General features: G+C 39.4%; 2 protein-coding genes across 3 annotated transcripts in view; one reads left to right on the top strand and one right to left on the bottom strand.

Moving 5' to 3' along the window:
• wdr25 (WD repeat domain 25) overlaps positions 1-12,709 on the bottom strand; it is a 17,676-nt gene extending 4,967 nt beyond the window's left edge. Inside the window, exons 1-3 of one of the 2 annotated variants that reach the window (XM_029460860.1) lie at positions 12,556-12,692; positions 11,088-11,833; positions 6,878-7,025 (exon numbers count right to left, since the gene is read on the bottom strand). In XM_029460860.1, coding sequence (XP_029316720.1) covers positions 6,878-7,025; positions 11,088-11,819 — 880 coding nt within the window. In that variant the 5' untranslated portion in view covers positions 11,820-11,833; positions 12,556-12,692. Of the gene's footprint in view, positions 1-6,877; positions 7,026-11,087 lie in introns of both variants that reach the window. The other variant, XM_029460861.1, reaches the window with a different exon arrangement.
• A 124-nt stretch (positions 12,710-12,833) lies between these two features.
• wars1 (tryptophanyl-tRNA synthetase 1) lies at positions 12,834-18,326 on the top strand. The gene is made up of 11 exons (XM_029460862.1): positions 12,834-13,042; positions 13,404-13,521; positions 14,382-14,598; positions 14,759-14,867; positions 15,108-15,227; positions 15,351-15,533; positions 15,726-15,826; positions 16,226-16,338; positions 16,423-16,596; positions 16,689-16,829; positions 17,066-18,326. The coding sequence occupies exons 2-11, from the start codon at positions 13,414-13,416 to the stop codon at positions 17,222-17,224; spliced, it is 1,425 nt and encodes a 474-aa protein (XP_029316722.1). The 5' UTR covers positions 12,834-13,042; positions 13,404-13,413; the 3' UTR covers positions 17,225-18,326.
• Positions 18,327-19,447: the final 1,121 nt, after the last annotated feature.

Here is a 19,447-nt window from a genome sequence, read left to right as displayed (position 1 = left end):
AGAAACAGTGATGCTTCTAGGTTCAACATCCTGACAGTAGAAAGACCATCGTGACACACATTTTACAAACCACACAGACAATAGACAACGATGCATCATTGTGATGGCTGCTGAAAGCAATATATGTATATGTGAGAGTACGCAGTGTTCGCTCCTGGGTAAGTTGCCTACTCAGCTCCAAGGAACTTGTTGCTTTCTCAACGTTGACCTCTGGCTGGTTTCAGTCCTCTCTGGGCCCTGAGACTTCCCTGAGTTGCTGAAGCAATTACCCTGTTGCTGTTTAATCTCTGTCCAAAGAGTTTCAGTACTGCTGCTGCTGCACACATGTGTCTGAACAAACCAACACACTGTGAATGAATGAGTTTGTAAGTGTTGCTTCTTTAATGTGATTAAAGTACAGTGATTTCTTAGAAAGAGAAGCAAGTGCATTCAGTGTATATTCTATACATAAACAAACTATTCCAACTGTTAAACTAATGCATGGATCTTCAACAGGTGGTCCGTGACCCCTAGGGGGTCCTCAGAGTTACTGTAGGGGGGGCCGCCAAATTGTTGTTTTGAAATATTTGATTTGTTCAAAAATGTAAATGTGTGAAAATACACATAACCATTTTACCCTTGAATCCTCTTGCAATCACGTTAGCTAGCTACCCTGTGTTAAATCACTGCCCCTCTCCATAACGGCAAACTAGTGGCTAAGTATTATTATTTAATATCTTAGTACTTTATGCACCATAAAAAGGTACGTTTATAAATGGCACTTTAGGACGCCTACACGTTATTACAGGCCCTGCTCCGTCTCTCTTTCTGCTAAGGGTCCTTAGACTGCAAAACATTTAACACCCTTCAACTAATGTATTGAGACAAACTGTTGCAGTTTGTGCCAAATGAAAAGCTCAATTACACATTTTTGTTTTTCTCAGCTGTCAAGACTAAACTAAACTAAACTAAACACAATATCAATTTCAATTACATTCAATTACATTTCCTCTGAGATGTAAATTCTGCTGAAACTTCATATACAACCATTAGATTCCTGTGCAGGAAACATAGTTGCAGTGTGTAATTAAAATTGTGCCGTCGCCTTTGCTTATAAACACAGTGATTTGAAAACAAACTCACTGAAAAAAAAAAAAAAAGGGTTTGCAAGAGGGTGTCTGGGATATATCCAGCAGCACATCATACGCATCTAAAAAACTAACAGACATAAAGATGTAGAGAAGAGAAACAAGAATATAAAACACTGTTTGGGCTAGAGGCGGCTTTATCTAATATCAATTTAAGAATGTTATACTTAGAAACAAAACAAAAACACTGTGGGGATTAAATATAATTAAGCCTGACAGGGTGAGACCAAAAATGAGTTTCCTGGGAAAACCATGAAGAAGGCTGCACGAGTAACTCAGCCAGACTATGAGCTAGCAGCTCTGTCAAAGGCTATGCAAAGTAGAACACCTCGGGGTTCAACGGCTCCTCATTAATTCAACAACAAAAACTTATCCAAAACTTAGCCCACAACAAAAATGCACTTCATTACACACTTGTTCCAGATTGTTCCTAGCAGGTCTTTGTAGAAGGGGGAATGAGTCACAGCTCATAAACTGCAGCAAAACATTGACCTGCTTTCACTTAATGGCACGCCCTCAAATTCGACTGCATTGATCCAAAGTCTAACAGGCAATTTTGTCGGGCTCACACTTCCTGCTTAATTGGCTTACCCGTAGCGACACAGAGATCCGTCATCGAGATTTAAAACTCATGTTTGGCAAGGCGATGAGAAATCAACGTACTCCTTATAATAAATAGGGCATCGTCATGTTTTAATTAAGCAAGATTAATTAGCTTGCTTGAGGGGGGGAGATAAGGGAAGTATGTCCCTCCACTCACAATAGTTTACTTTGTCGTCATATTAGCAGCGGGGATCATGCTGTAGAGCTGACACACACACACACACACACACGGTGGATAACTACAGTGCAGAGGGCATTAGGGATGATTGGGGCGAGCCCCTTCGAGCAGTGGGAAGCTGCGATGAAATGGATATTATGCCTCATTACTGGATCCACCAACGCTGGGGGGGTGTTGTCAATGCAACGTAAACTAAGCTTTGAAACATATTACTTGGTTTTGACAAGCCAAGTCCAAAAAATATTTTGGTTATTCAGCCATATCTGTAACTAGTTTAAAGAAGCTGTGTTGATGCATTGTGATCGCACATTCATTACAATTAAGGCTTGAATCTGTTTCAATGGCCATGTGTTCAATTAGCACCCTCACTCTGATAACCCAGCTTAAAAAGGAGACAACACTTTCCCATCAAGGGTTGCTGACGAAACAAGTGTTGAAAAGTAAACTCAATACTATAGACATACAAGAGTATAAAGCATAATTCCTGGAGGGGACAGGAAGATGGACCTTCAAGTAGGAAGCAGCTTCAAAAACCAAATGTACAGACTTCGGGAAACACATCCCACTTCGTGCTGGATGCTTTTAAATCATATCATCACCGTAGCATACACAGTATATAGTTCACCACAGAATGAAAATCAAGGAAAACCTGTGTCAACCTCGCAGGTTACAACTGTAACATGAAGCTTTCAAAGTAGGTCAAAATGCACGTACAGTATGCTTGCCGGTGGCATTTGGAGTGAATGCTTCTTTGTGTGCTGCTGCATGCATTGTCTCGTGGGGCGCAGTGCTTAAGGTTCCAGAGTTTATACAGCCTGTATCAGTTACCTCCCTGAACATGTGAAGGAGGCAACAAGGAGGTAAAATGAAAAATATCGAAGAAAATACAAAATAAACGAAACAAACTCAGACAATGTTGACAATGTTATTTGAGATTTTATAGGAAGATTATATCTATTAAAACTGTTCGGAGATATTTTAACAAACAATTTTCTGTGGGATGACCCCCAATGTGACTCACTATTTTGCGCTTGCACCTGTGGCACATGCAGCTTTGTTGCTCATTCTCAAAGGACGCATTGCAATAATGTGAAACTTACAGACAAAGTATTGTCGAAGGCTTGAGCTACATTCTTCAAAATATGATTCTGCAAAGCCAAAAGGAAGGTGGAACTCACAAGCTCACCCCGGTACTGGCACAATCTTTATGTATTGTTGTTTTTTGGAAAACAAGGACAATCTCCTTTCTGCCGGTGCCTGAAGGGATCTGGACAGAAGACTTCTGCATACACATGCACCAAACTGACATTTAAACCTGTGGCCGCCTGTGGGTATACGGGCATATTCCCCTGCACTGGCCTCCGCCAATCAGCTTTTCAAAAGGACAGCCGTGAAAGAGCTGGACAACAGCTGCCACGTCACACTAATGCCCTCCAGATGAAATTCATTTATTCCACTCCCCAACTCCTGCTCTCTCAGTTCATGTTTCTCTGAATATATTCTGCTTCTTTTGATTTCTTTCTCTTGCATTCTTGCTCTCCTCTCCCTTTCTCCTTCTGCATTATGCCTCTTAACCTGCTCTCCATCTTTATATCCTCCACTCTCGCTACGTTTGCTATTCAGCTGTGACAGCCTGCCTGTGGCCCACTGGGAGTGGATATAAAGATTCTACAAATTAAATTGGACACAGGGACAACTGCAGAGACCGCCGAGGAAAATGGGCCCGCACACCATTCTGATTGCGTATGCTCCTTTATAATTCCTTTTCTCTTTAAACATACCAATCGATCCAGCATTTGGTTAGGTAGGTGGGCAGTGGTAAAATACGGGGTCAGGTGTCCTATAAGACTCTCGCTGATTATTAAAGGGCCCGCAGACATCTCTAAAGAGAGCTCAATTGAACAGAATAGGCCCAGCTGCCTTCCTTGTTAGAGTGGAGAGGCTCTGCATTACTGTGAAGAGTGTAAAGATCACATTCATCCTGATTACAGTCTGATGTGGGAAACACTCAGCTCCCTCCGTGTCCAGTCACTCTTGGTAGATCTAACGTTCACACATAGGCTGCACGATGTCAAACATCACGGTCATAATGATTCCAGCACCTTGGTGTGGCCTTGCTGCGAGTGTGCCATAATCCTCTGGAAAGATGGGAGATAACCATGGTGTGATGAGAACCACAGTTATGCCAGTCTGTATTTCAATTTCTATGGAGGGGAAATGATGCAGCTTGGCCTCGATGTTCTTTTCACTGCTCGAACAGGATTTGTTTTAAAGTGTCAGTGCCAATGGCTTAGCTTAAACACAATAAATTACACTACAAGTGTGCAGAAACTGGGCAGGAATCCCCAACTCCCATGTTAATATGCAACTAAATTACTTTTTTCTTCTTCTTGTGATGCCATACAGTAAACAATTGTGTTCAATCTTTTACAAATAAATAATAAGAAGAAGAAAATAAGAAAATATCATAAAAAAAGGAGAGATTTTTCAATGTTACTGGCCGGCTGACTATTCTTGTTAGTTGGAAGAAGGCAGCGTGGGTGGAGGAGGTGATGACACACCTGAGCTGTAACATCCAGGGCTCCTTACGAAAGGTCTGCCAACTTTTTCCATTTTAATTTAAATAGCTAATTTTCATCCATGTCATTAATATTATTATTATTATTTATCTGGAAAGATTTTATTAAAAATAATTAATAATAGAAACCAACGAAATACATTCAAATACAGCAGAATTTTAACTTCAACAAGTTCAAAGATACTAGAGGTATGTACAACAGTTTACAGTGACGATAACCAAAACAAATAGCGTTTTATATTTTGAGATTGGTGCAGGATTGAAGTGCGAGGGTTCTTTGGATGTCTGACTTTACTTGAAAGCTGTTAGTTTGCCCCCACTAGGACATCCTACAGCGCTGAGCTCGGCGCCGGTGGCTCCCAAAGTATAAGACCAAAATATTGGTCTATTTATGGTTGTTGTTTGTGACGTTCCACTTTAAGGTCACGGTTGCTGCTCCTGTGGTGATGTATCCATTATTGATCCCCTTCCTGGAGCTGCCTGTGTGTTTAATGGGCTAGCCAAGCTATTATCCGTAGGCTTTATTGACAGTATTGACAGACATGCTGAGAGGGGAAGTGCAAACGACAGCAAGTCATCATAGCAATGTTGACCCTAGATATGTAGATGCTACAGGGGCTTCAAAACAATGTCTATCGTATGTTGTCTCATTCTGTTAAGCCTCTTTCAGGTCTTCTCCTACATATAAGGACACAACGACATATTGAATGTCGGTGAATGGACAGAAGGGAAAAATATAAGGAATTTGAGATCATTCGTCGTGACTCTTCAATCTTTGTTTTTCTATGAATTCTTGCCAATATTTAAAATTTCAGGTGTGTAGAAATACATTGTATTGTCAAAGATGAAGGAAGTGCGTGTTGAACAAGCAGCTTCCCTGTTATAGATTGTCAGTATGATTGTTTCTCATCTTTTCTGCCATGCTTGAAATTGTACGCTTGGCCAGAAAGCGAACCAAATTATTGATCGTGTTGTAAATGTCACCTTGAATGGTATGTATGATCACACAAAAGGGACAGAAAATCCATTGAGTAAGCTGATTTAGTTCAACGTGAATGTTATTATAGGCAGACAAAACAAATGTTGGAACATTTCAGAAAGTAATAATGTTTGCTTTCTTTGTAAGCGTGTAGTGCAGGGGTGTCAAACATGCGGGATGACTTTGCAAAGTGTAAAAATTAGTTGTTTTGATCATAAAGTGAAAGCCTTTGTAGATACACTGTGATCTGTAAGTTGTAACGCACATGTGTAAATGATAAACTAATACTATTGTTGAATTTGCCCCTTTTTTTTTCTTCATGTTGTTCATAATGTTTTGTAAAAAGATTAAGTTTGAACATTTTCAGAATGTACGTGGTCCGGCCCACTTGAGATCAAATTGTGCTGCATGTGGCCCCTGAACTCTCTCTCTCTCTCTCTCTCTCTCTCTCTCTCTCTCTCTCTCTCTCTCTCTCTCTCTCTCTCTCTCTCTCTCTCTCTCTCTCTCTCTCTCTCTCTCTATATATATATATATGAATATATATATATATATATAGAAATATATATTGACGTGCAGCCTCTATAGAACTTCATTTAGAGGATCGACCTCCTCCCTAAATGAGATCACAGCGTCATTGCAGGTTTTCACGTCTTTATAGCGAGCATGGTCGTCACAGCCAAGTGTAAATAATATTATATATTTTATGACTACAGAATGATAAATACGAGATGAATACTGTGGTATTCACTTCATGTATACTGTTAATATATTTGACTTAGTACCTTATCTGTGGTAAAAGTAAAAGATTTCAAAGTGACTCGACCCCGATGGATTTTGCGATATGAGCGACTGAAATGCCAGCTGTTGTTTTTATTTTTGTTTTTTTTATTTTGTTATGTTTTTAAGAAGGCAGCATTTCTTGGGTGCACTTGGAGGAATCTTTGGAATGGGTTTGTTCATGGTTTATGAAGTATGTGGTCAAGAAATGTGCATTTCAAAGACACAGAAGCAGATTGTCAATTTATACAATGAGTTTATAACAGCTTTTGGGGCCCAAGGCATTTCAAAGTCACTCCACACATAAATTACATAAATTACAATACTAACCTTAAATTTGAAATGGAAAGAACACTCTAAATTTGAAAGAAATAAAATGACCAAGACGTTTTGTTTCCCCACAACACCAGAAATATGCTTGGACGAAAATGCTTATTAAAAAGCAGCTAAAACTGAATTTCAATTAAGTAAATGTAACGCAGTTTGACTGTAACTTCCTTTATATTTGAGTTAAATATAAAAAAGTACACCACAGTTATTCTAGTTTAGTGTACCCGGCCTGAAGACACATGTACAATTGTTGTAATGTGACATTGTGTTCATCAGACCCTACAGAAAGAAGTGTTGCCTCTCACCTGTCTCTACGTCTGTGATCACAGCCTTGTTGTCAAAGGAGCCTGTGAGAAGGCGTCGCCCGCAGGGGGTCCAACAGGCATCACGCACAGCTCCCGAATGGCAGGTGTAAACCCTGAGGCATCGCCCGCTGTCTGCTCCATCCCACACCTGCCAGACATGGGCACATCGCATCAAGCCAAAGTCACAAACACACCTAGACTGCAGCAACAAAGTCCCTGTGACTAACACAATCTCAAACCCTTCAGGATGAAAGCTTGTGTAGCTTCACTGCATGAAAAAGTGCTACAGAACTATTTGAATCGTCAGGAAGTGATTAATGAGTTCAAAGCAATCGTCAAGTCCATAACGCAAGATTATATCAGCAGTTTGTGCTCAGTCTTTGTATGAAAGTTTAAAAAAGGTACTGTACAGGCTAAAAGTTGGCGCTGAATTGACACACTGTGCTTTCCTTCAAACAAACAAGAGGAAAGGATCTGAATGCTTTGGACGACGTTTCAAGGCAGTTTACTGTCAAATAGTCTCGGTCTGCTTTGGCAGCAACGAAAAGAAGAAAACAAACTGAAATTGCTCTGCCTTGCCTTTGTAGATGATGCATTCAATGTGTCCTCAGGCTCCGAAAAAGTAAGAAAGATATAATCTAATCCTTCCTCCCCTGAATTCTATTGTAATGAAACACAATTGAATTACTCAACAAAGTGCTGCTGCATAAATTGGCGTATTACGTATACAAATCAGGCTTATTTTCTGGATTTAAAAGCAAAGACAATCTTTCTAATGAATTAATCAAACTAATTACCTTTGAGCGTGCTTGTAAATCAATTCCCTGTGGGGTGTAATGGCTTTAATGGTTTTGTATTAGAGGTTTCTCTGATTATAGAGAGCGCACAAGAGCAAAGCACCCAGCTGCCTTCTGTTAGTTGTGACTGCCATGACTAACACCTCACTGGCTTGAAATGTTATATTATAGTGCAAATAAATGTGTAATAAGAGTCCAAATAAAGCAGAGAGTGATTTATGAATAGGGTGTTCATCTGCCAGATTGTTCTATTGTTGATTTTGTTGCTTTAGTCGATGCTGTGGTTGATGTTCACTTGGCAAACAGGATGGTCAATATTGTGACATGTTTTTATTTTATTTATTTTTTTAAATCAGATTCACCGATGAGATAGAAATAGATTTTCTGTCGGATGTGTCAAAAGACAAAAGCTACTCCCTGAAGCCTAGCCCGGTGGTCAGGTCGGGTGCCCACTGAGGTAATTTACACTAATGATGAAGTATCCATTGCCGGGGCCACAGAGGAACTTTGAAGATCTGTGGGGCTCCGCAGATCCCTTTCTGTCTCTCCCTGTGTTTCATTATTAACGCCAAATTCTCCATACAGCATAAGAAAGTACAGTAGCACATCGAGAAGTTCTGTACCAAGTTCCCCCAGGAGACAGATGGGAGGGGGGGGGGGGGGTTGACTGATGGACAGGGGGAGGCTGACATATTAATCCAGCAGGCAGTGGTTTAACAAACAGAATGCCAGAGATGCCTTCGGGCTGAGTGAAAAGTGACACAGAGAGACGGAGAGTCACATTTTTAATTGCAAAAAGTGAACTATTGGACTATTAAAGAGTATTTCCATTCATTGTACGACAGGATGCCACTTCTTTATATGATCTTAGGTTTAGGGAAACACTGCCATCTCAAGGTAACATGGAAGTCTGGAACCGATGATCTCTATAGACACAAAAGCTTCAAAATATTCAACAGACTTCTACATAACAACATAACAAGTCTGACAAAGTGGCATGTATTAAAACTAAATTGTTATTTGTGTTATCAATTTAAAACTGCTGCCTTACACCTGCTGTAGCCATGGTGACAACGGCTGCAAACAGGCTGGAATAATGATAGTCTGAGTCTCTGAGTCTCTGAGGAACTAACAGACAGGACGGAGGAAGCCTGGTAAGACCAAAGAGAATACTAAAGAAGAGCAGTCAAAGTGCAACAGCGCTGAAAGAACATAATCGATATTGCCGTGCAGTATGTCAATAAGTAAGCAATCAAGCAAACAAGCTGCCACTACACAAGAAAATGACACAACGCCACAGAAACAAAGCGGTATGTTCACATTATGGACCTCTAATTTTCTATACTGAAGTGTATTATTGTACTCATGCTATAGCACCATAAACACAAACGTTAGACTGTGATATGATATGCAGCAAAGGAACCGTTACCAACAGGCTTACTGGTGCGGCACTATTCTGATAACTGAATGGTCGCTCAAGTTCAAACGTGAAACATTTCCTGGTTTTAAATTCACAATTGCTTATATCCTACATGACTAAACTAAATACCTTTGAGTGGTTGACTATTGATTAGATCTAAAATCACTAAATAGAGAAAATCTATGAATAATTGAAGATGACAATAATTACTAGTTGCAGCCTAGTAGTTTTATTTTAAGTTTGTGATTATTTGAATCCAAGGCTAGATTGTATTAGTGCGAGTGTGAAACTCAAGTATTGTTGCTATGGTTACCTGCAGTTTATTATATTGCAGTGTCATATTATTTAATGAACACCTGCCAGCCAAACAGTATTTTTCTGTGGCCATAAAAACGTCTACAATTATTACATGGCCGGAGAATAACTGCTTTAATTAAAATAACTGCTTCCGACTGTGAAGAGGAGCATCAATGGAGAATTCTGTTTACTATATTTATCATTTTGTTTATATTAATTACTCTTAGTTTCAAAACATTTATATATATGCCATCTTCTTAAGTCAACAAATTCCTGTATGTAATTTAATTTCAGGACTGATTAATGATGATTACATCACTATCATCACCTCATAATCCTGCAATTCTGGTCTAAATCAGTTGTGATTGAGTTAAATGAGTTGGTCTTACTTAAATCACTGTGTGCAGGCTGAACATCTCTGAAGTCAGTGCAAACGTTTCGAGAGGGAAAAAAATGTTGAAAATCCTCCACTCAAATTGAGCAAAATGGCTCACAAGACATGTGCACAGATAAGTGAGAGTATTTCATACGCTCCTCTATCTATTGGTGTCACAGAAAACAGCTGGTTTGGCACTCTGAGATAGAGAAGAAGAGAACTCCTTGCATACAAACAACCAAGTCTTCTCCACCTCTTCTCTCCTCTGCTCCAAACCACTTTTTCCAGGAGACAGAAGAGGTATCTGCCATATTGCTGCACTAGTATGGTTATGCAAATGATCTCATGCATATTCAAATTATTAATTATTCAGAGTCCTCTTAGGTGGTTTCGTACTGGGATAGAAATATTTAGTCAGCTGGCAGACACCTGCATGATTTGGCATTTACAGCTGGTTAAATAAAGGATTGTTTTCCTAGTGTGAAATATAGAAAAGGAGGGGAAGGGGGAATCGGAAAGACCGAGACAGAGGGAGAGATAGGGAGTCCCGTGGGTCCTGACATACATTCAACTGACAGTGACAGATATGATTCTAAAGAAAGCGTTTTGTGGTATTGAGGCAGCAGGGCAGATTTATCTCACTGACTGCGCCAATTACACTGAATGTCAGGTAAGTTATTTTCCCCTTAGACCTCATCTGTGAACTTGGAGCCTGCCTGAAACTATACGGATAAATGGATGATTGTGTTATGCAAAAGAAAATACAATTCAAGATCAATACAGAGATGGAGCAGTCCACTTGAGAAGGGAGGACCATTTTTATCACATGCAAAAAAACATCAGAATGAATAAAATATTTGAAAAGATTTCTATAAGGCTGGGCGATATGGAGAAAATCAAATGTCACGATATTCTTTGACAAATTACCTCGATATCTATATTGCAACAACATTATGCCATCGGGGCTTTGACAACATATTTAGCCAATGAGTTTTTTTGTAAATGATCATCAGTAATGTGGATAAAAAAATGACTAAGTGGGTAACGACAAATAACAGAACAGCTAGAACAGTCTGGTACATTTGGAAAATTACACCTATGTGATATCCAAAGTCTAAGACGATATCTAGTCTCATATCACAATATCGATATAATATCAATATATTGCCCAACCCTACATTTCAGTTTGAATAAAATAAGGATTGAAAAAGCCTACAGTATTGCACTACAGAAGCAACAAATCTCCTCTTTATTGACGTCATTGATTCAAGGGCTAAGTATCAATATTCATAATTTCTGAGTTTTATTGTATTTCATTACCTTGAAAGTCTTGTCCATGGAGGCAGACAACAGCAGATGACTGAGATGAGGCACAGGACACCATTTAACTGTGTTGACTGGACCCTGGTGGCCTCCCAGGCTCATCTGAAGCCTCCTCGGTATCCCTGCAGCGGCGGCCTTGTGGGAAAGATACGGCTTTACTCTTGCTGAAACGTCTGAAAGAATTTGGCTTTCCCCGGTCTGATTCCCTGGGACTTGGTCTGCAGGGTGATTTGGGTCCACTGTCTCTACTGAGGTGGCTGGTCTCTGTCTCTTGGGGATGTACGGTCTGACACCAGACAGAACAGCGTGATGTCTTTTTGCAGGGTTCAACCCATCGCCAAAACTTTGTGGCATGTGAGGAAGAGTCTGCAGCGGTGAGATCTTCCCCTTAGTCGCAGGTAAACTCAGAGGAGCTGCAGTGTCTCTAAAATGTTTTACTTGTGCTGTCCCGTCACTACGATACTTTCTTTCCCAGCTCTGCGGCTGTGAATGTGGGTGTAGGGAAGAACTGCTTCTTTCTGAGACATTTCTATAATATTCCAGCACTGACCTGTCAGGGTCGATCGTGAAGCTGTGAGGGCTCGGTGTTACCTCAGAGGAATTACACATGTTGACTTCTTGGTTATGTTCAAAAGATCGATTTTGGACAGAAGCTGATGGTCCCTCCTCCGTTTGATCAACATAATCATCCTCTGATTCTGAATCCTCGTAGGCCACTAATGAAGACATTTTCACAAGACAGCCTGTTTGAAAATAATACAGGGAAAATAAAGGGACAAGTGAAATGTTAGTTAATCTATTAGAGGCCTGAGGGTGACATCTAGTGGTTGCTTGGATTACTGCACCTTATACTGAGTCACTTGTCACATTTATGCAGCCCTGACATTAAAATACATTGACCTGGCAGTTTAACCAGACATTTACAAATGTTTTGTTGGGAATTGATAGTCAGTATTGAGGTGAAATATCTAGCCACCTACTCCAAGCAGACTTTGAGAGGAATATGAAGAAGAAAAATCCATTAATTTGCATTAAAAAGGGAAGGACAGGAAGATAATTTTCGGGAGATCCAGAATTTTAATTTGTGCCTTTTAGCATTAAAGTTAGCTTGCGGTACATGGCGATGGTGTCCTCTCTAGATCTTCCGTCAGTCAACACAAAGCCAACACATAAAAAGAGTAATGCTAGCTAAACTTACGACATTCGGACAGAGCAAATTACATTTATATTGTGTGTTCACGTTAGTTACTGAAACGTAAGTTAACTTAAAGACATGAACGCCGTCACATAACGTTAACACTAACGTAGAATCCAAAGTTTGCGTCTAACGTTAGGTTGTGTCTCAACTGCCATCAGTGTAGCAACATTAGCTAACGTTGGGCATTTGCATTTCTGGCTCAAAGTCTAATATTGCTTACAAAGTAAAGCTAACGCTACCCAGAGAATCTGCCTTAAACTGTCGTACCTGAAACCTTGTTAAACAATTATTATCCGACTTCTGAGCGTTAAAACAGTCATACATCAGGTTCAATATCCCGCAAAATCATGAGAGCATGCAGACTTTCAGAATAAAATTAATGTTGTCGATTTGTCCACTCATGTCACATGCTTTACACTTAAAAGCTTTTAGTTTGAAGGCTTCCTGTAGGAACAAAACAGAAGCGGCTGTTCTACCTGTCCTACTCTTACTACACACACCGTATTGAACGCATTTAAAGTTAGTTTGACTGGGTTTCCAATTAAATTAAGATTAAAAATGCATTGCGCATGTATCTATTAAACAGAGTTTCCAATGTGGCACTTTCATCACAGTCATTCATTTATAACGGAACCTTTGAAAACGCCTGTTTTCGGGGAAGAATTTGATTCAAACACCACCTCTCTCAGGCTGATGCAAGTTGCATGCAAGTTGTATGAGTGAGCTGACAGTTGTGTGTGAAGAATATTATAAGGTATGTTGGCTAGTCATTTATTCAATCATAAATGACATTACCTACTCCATTATTCAATGTGATTTATATATATATATATATATATATATATATATATATATATATATATATACAATTTATGAAATAGGGCAGCGTGATGTTAATAAATCTAGAGGTAGTATCAGACGATTAGCTAGCTTTACCAGGTTAGCTGTGATGTGTTCACATATGGAATCATTCTCAACTGCTGTGGAGGGAGATACAGTAATGCTAGAGCGGAATAAACCTCAGTAATTCTGTTAAACCTCATACTAAAACATGTAACTTATATATTGGGTTAGTTATTTACTTGTAACCTCGTTAATTACTATTACCTGCCTAGTGTGAAGAAGATGACAGACTGTCAGGGAGAAGGAGCCAAGAGTCCAATGGAGCTCTACGAGAAACTGACAGCTAAAGGAGACGAAGTCAGAGTCTTGAAAACCGCTAAAGCAGAGAAAGTAAGTGCTTGTAAACTACCATGTAAAACGTTGATTTGACTCTGTGGGTTAAAATTTATCACTTACTGTCAGTAGTATGTAGCCTTACAGGTAGTTTTGGTTTTAATTGTTTTAAGCTGTCTGCCACAACCCCATTATGATAATATAATGTGATGAATGCAATTTCGTTTGAAGGGCTCATAGTATCTCTGAGCATCATGACAATCTGTGCCACGGCAATATGAATGTGTGTACCATCAGAGGTTTTGCCATAACGTTTATAGCTATCAGGGTAGCTATCCTTTTAATATCTCTGTGGCTAATAGACCATCATGAGCCATGTTGAAAATCAGTCTGAAAAGATTTTGATATGATTTTTGCATCCATGTGATGTACAATTATTTGTTAGGTATTTAATTTACTGGATTAGCCATTACAGTATTTTTATTCTACCCATTAAGAATTTGTTAATAGATTTTTCAGAAAATGTATTGTATACAAATATATATCAATATAGTGACAAACAGTATACATTTTCACAGGGATTATTTCTATTATTTGAAGAGGGTAGTTCCATTGAAAGTAGTGATGTGAGAGACTTAATAGTGAGGTCTGTGTCATTTCCACAGTAACCTGGATATTGTTTTTCTCAATAGACACTGGCTATTGAATTTTTTTTTATATAGTTTTTAATGTTGTAAGCACCACAAATGAAATGTTATTCACCTCCATTGTGTTAGGGGGATGCAGAAACAGATATGCCATCTGCCATTATAATATAAAATTAAAATAATTAGCTTTTACAGTGCAAATGTATTCTGTTAGGATTTGATTGCTTTGGTCTGTGTGTGTTATCTAACAGCAGTGGTTGGCTTCCTCAGGCTGAAATTGATGCTGCTGTCCAGCTGCTGCTAAAGTTGAAAATAGACTACAAACAGATGACAGGTCAGGACTACAAAGCAGGCTGTCCGCCCTCAGAAAACTCTGTTGCACCCAACAACGGGCCAGCAGCAGATGGCGCTGATGATGAAGACACAGTTGACCCATGGAATGTTTCCACCAATAACGCCAAGGGAGTGGATTACGACAAACTCATAGGTAAGATTCAAATGAACTTCAAGCGTCGCCTTGAAGAGCTGACGTTTTAAGGCTATTGTATATTTCTATATGAAGGTCAGTGATATATTTCCAACCATGGGGTCATTTAAGCTATACAACAACAACAATACATTTCACATTGTGTCATTTCTTTCCTTAGTGAGGTTTGGCAGCAGTAAAATTGACAAGGAGCTGGTGGACAGAATAGAAAAAGTCTCGGGACAGAAGTCTCATCGCTTTCTACGAAGAGGAATCTTCTTCTCACACAGGTCAGCATTTTGGGAACTAAAAATGTGTCATCAGTTTGATTCCTTCATGTTTTCCTAATTCCTGACTTCTAGTGTTTCACAACTTATTGTGTGATGATCATCTGTATTCATTCAGTATCCACTCTACCACTCTAATATCCAACCTTTGACCTTTCCTACAAAGCAAGACAAATGGTGATGAGAGTTCATGGGGGAATGAGTCCCTATTTAATACTTTCCTCTTATTGCTGTTTCTGACAGAGATATGAATCAGGTGCTGGATGCGTATGAGAAGCAAAAGTCCTTCTACCTTTACACTGGCAGAGGTCCGTCCTCAGAGGCCATGCACGTTGGTCACCTCATTCCCTTCATCTTCACTAAGTGAGTTCTCCCTCTTTGATGTATTGATACCAAAGAGCTAACTAAAGGCATGTTTAAGTGTTAAATCAGCAAGGCACCATCTCAAACGATGAGAATTAAGTTAAACTTATGTCCTTGTTGCAGATGGTTGCAAGATGTATTTGACATTCCCCTGGTGATCCAGTTGACTGATGATGAGAAGTACCTGTGGAAGGATCTATCACTAGAAGACTGTCACCGCTTCGCTGTGGAAAATGCCAAGGACATCATTGCCTGTGGATTTGATGTCAACAAAACCTTCATCTTCTCTGACCTTGAATACATGGGGTAAATAAAAAACTTTCTTTTATCTTTATAAGTCAGACAGACCTTACTGTGGAGGGTTCATAGGATGTTTAGAAGCCCTGCCATAAAATTCAGCCTTTTCCCTATTTGTTCACATAACAGCATAACATGTCTTATTTTAGTCGACAGTTGTTTTGTTTTTTTAATGTGTTAAATTCAATTTATTTTCTGCAGTGCATCCCCTGAATTCTACAGAAATGTGGTAAAGATCCAGAAGCATGTGACATTCAACCAGGTCAAAGGCATATTTGGCTTTACAGACAGTGACTGCATTGGTAAGACAACTGGAAACTTTTAAAATAGTTAAAGCGAAAGCAAAAGCAAAAGGACAAATGATTCTGAGTAATCATTGAGCAATCAGCATTCTTTGGAAAGAGGAAGAAATGTCAGTATTATGCTTCATACTTCCCGTAAGTCCATTGTGCAGCAAATTATTTTTTCTTGTAATAGATCAATCCTTTCTCTTTTAACAAATGATTCACTTTCTAAAAAAATGTAAAAGGCCAAATGTTCATAACTGGTTGCCAGAGCCCTAGAGATGTTTTCAGATTGCTTTCATAGTCAGAGGTCAAAATGTGTTGCTGTAGTCCTGGGTTTGTGGTTTCAATACATCATTAAATTGTGTGAACACCTTGTTGTTTCTTGATGGTGTTTATCATTTTCTATCCATCCAGGAAAGATCAGCTTCCCAGCCATCCAGGCCGCCCCGTCCTTCAGTAACTCTTTCCCACAGATCTTCAAAGGTCGAAAGGACATACAATGTCTCATCCCCTGCGCCATAGACCAGGTTATAGCAGCATTGCAGTAATGGATTACAAATATTCCTATTTCACAATGACATGTGTTGATATCTAACCTCTCACTATTCCAGGACCCCTACTTCAGGATGACCCGTGATGTAGCTCCAAGGATCGGCTATCCCAAACCAGCGCTGCTGCACTCGACCTTCTTCCCAGCCCTGCAGGGGGCGCAGACAAAGATGAGTGCCAGTGACGCCAACTCCTCTATCTTCCTCACTGACACACCCAAGCAGATCAAAAACAAGGTGCCGCTGTTACTAGAGATTACTCTGAATAGTTGGTAGTCAGATTTATAATGTCTATGATTGCTGACTGACCTGTGTAACTGTACTCGCAGGTCAACAAACATGCATTTTCGGGAGGAAAAGACACAGTGGAAGAGCACAGGATGTATGGTGGAAACCCAGACGTTGATGTCGCCTTCATGTACTTGACCTTCTTCCTGGAGGATGATGAACAGCTGGAGAAGATCAGACAGGTGAGGGTGTGGAGAAAAGAAGAAACAAATAAAGATATCATTTATTTAGCTAATCCCGCCCTTCCCTCTGTTTTTGTCTTTCTTATTCTCCCTAATCTTGACTTCTGCTTTCCGTATCTTCCCCTTGAGCTCTTTATCTTTAACTTTGTTTATTGTTCTTCTCTGCTCCCTGATCCTCTCCTTAAACTTCCTTTCTGCACATTCCTTCCATCCACTCTTTCAACTTTTCTCTACAGGATTACGCAAGCGGAGCTCTGCTAACAGGAGAACTGAAGAAGCTTTTGATCGAGACGCTGCAGCCAATGATTGAGCAGCATCAAGAGCGACGCAAACAAGTCACAGATGAGACCGTCAAGCAGTTCATGACACCCAGGCCTTTAAATTTTAACTTCTAGCCTGCTCGAATATCTTGAGAGGTCAAACTTCATCATGTCCCTAATCGTAATACAAGAACAAATGATTCATGCATCTTTTTCCATTTTTAAGATTATTATAATTTGTAACGGGAAGATGGACATTTTTTCATGCAGTTTGCATCAGAGCTGGAGAAACTCTTAAGTGTAAATTACTGAAGCAATGGTGTGCTTCTCTGTGTTAAACTAAGCATGGCATTGCCCTCGCCCTGATGCTTATTGTCTTGCTACTTGTTAGCTTCACTCTGCACCCAATGTACACATCTCTCTTCATGAAGTGTTCGTGTTTGCAGCGCTGCTGTAAGGTCACAAGCCTTGACCCTCGCCCTGGAATCAGCTCAAGATGAATGACAATTAAAACGGCCACACATCCATCTTGAGAAATGTTAGTTAAGAAGATTTATTTTACTTAAGCAGCTGTGTTGTATATGGTGTTAACAGATCGTCACAGTATGATAATAGGACATGTATCATGAGAAGAAGAGAATCTCTGAAGAGTTTGAGCACATACCAATAAGGAGGCTATCAGTGTTTTACTGAAAGGAACTAAAGCAAATGTATTATGTAGCAAAAGGGATTGCCTCAAGGTAACTCTCTAAGTGAAGAGGTTTTTACTTATTCCCAGACTAAAATGAAGCTGTACTTGAACAACCATTAGAATGAAACTGAGGTATTGGGTTATTTGACAAGTAAAGACATGGATTCTATCTAAACAGTTCAACACTTACAAGTCGGTACAACATCACATTTCAACATTATTCTAGGATTCATAAACACGAATACAACCATGACACTGGACAGGTTTTGTCTGGATAAGTTTTTGCCTCTGGTTTTGTTGTTTGGTGTGTTGTATCGTCTGTCCTTGCAAAAGCCTCTTTGACACATGCGCTTCAAAACAAATGGAAACAATTAAACAAGAACTAAGTTCATCAAAAACAAATGCTACTGAATATAAGTCTTAAATCTCTTCTGGCCTCTGCGTTCAAGCTTTTTAAAGCCAGTTTAAGGTTCTTCCACAGAGTCTATAAAGGCAGATAGAATTCTACATGTGATTATGGAAAATATAAATCAACCATTATTTTAATTTTTCTCTGTAGCAGTATCATGGTTCTTACTTTCTATAATTAGATGGTTGGACTCTGTCTCTCTCCGGTGTTGGACCGCTGAGACTTGCCTGTCGTAGTGTTTCCCTTCAACATCGTCATTTTCCTCTACCTTCTTTGTACCGGCCCAGACAACCCTTACATCCCGCACCACCCGGCTACACCAGCGGGGCTGTTGGAGCCCAATGGCACCGAGCTCATGGCAGTCGAGGTGAGGTGAGCCAACGTTAAATGAAATGTTTGTGCATAGGTTGAGCTAAGTTAAACAGAAGCCTAGAGGTTGCTGTTCAAAAGCAGAAGACTCTCAAATCATGACTGTCACTCGTCAGTTGGAGCTTGGTTAACTTTATTATCAGTAAAACCTTTCCAAAGTCAACAGAAGGATTATTTCCTCCTTTTTTCTAGTTGTCTAGAAAACACATCTAAGAGATCCTACTCTGCTACATTTTTGGGTTTTACCATAAGTGCTAGTTCTGTACATTCAGTTTATAAAATACATTTCACAAACGAAGACCAAACTTTCTATGAATGCAAATGAGTTTATTGGAATAACATGTAAATATGAGAAGTGAGAAACAGGAGAGAAAGATGACATACAGGTAGGCAGAGGAAGTTGTTCCTGGACATACGTTATAACTCCTTATAAACAGTCAAAGACAACGTAAAAGTTATAATCTTCAAATTTTATTGTATAATGCAGTTAAAGTCATTTCATGTGAAGCATTATTCGAAGGGAACCCGGAGGGTGTAGATGTCCGCCGAGGCTGTTTCCGTAAGTAATTCTGTTGACAAAAGAACAAGCTAAACCAAAAACATAACCTCCTTGGCGGAGGTAAATATAATAAATAATATTAGTTATTTAATTTTCTTCTCAGAAAAAACTAATCTTTCTACCTATTTTTTTAAATAAATGATTTAAACTAATTTACTGATTATTATGAATCAGTTACTCTCGCACCAAACAAGGTAAAACTCCCCAAACCCTACAATTAAAGGGGGGAAATGGAAGAAACCTCATGGAGAGCAACTGAGGAGATATATATATATATATATATTGGATTTAATAAATAGAGAAATAAAAGTCTTATGGTGACACCAAACC

The sequence above is a fragment of the Cottoperca gobio genome, chromosome 22 (assembly GCF_900634415.1).
Source record: "Cottoperca gobio chromosome 22, fCotGob3.1, whole genome shotgun sequence".
Taxonomy (NCBI): Eukaryota; Metazoa; Chordata; class Actinopteri; order Perciformes; family Bovichtidae; genus Cottoperca; species Cottoperca gobio.
The sequence above is the reverse complement of the archived record's forward strand: the minus strand, read 5'-3'. Positions and strand labels throughout refer to the sequence as shown.

Bases quoted from the DNA above. Each gene is read 5' to 3' on its own strand.
- wars1 (XM_029460862.1), top strand. From the start codon at position 13,414: ATGACAGACTGTCAGGGAGAAGGAGCCAAGAGTCCAATGGAGCTCTAC. The intron at 13,522-14,381 runs GTAAGTGCTTGT...TGGCTTCCTCAG, and splicing joins AAACCGCTAAAGCAGAGAAA to GCTGAAATTGATGCTGCTGT. The intron at 14,599-14,758 runs GTAAGATTCAAA...TTCTTTCCTTAG, and splicing joins GGATTACGACAAACTCATAG to TGAGGTTTGGCAGCAGTAAA.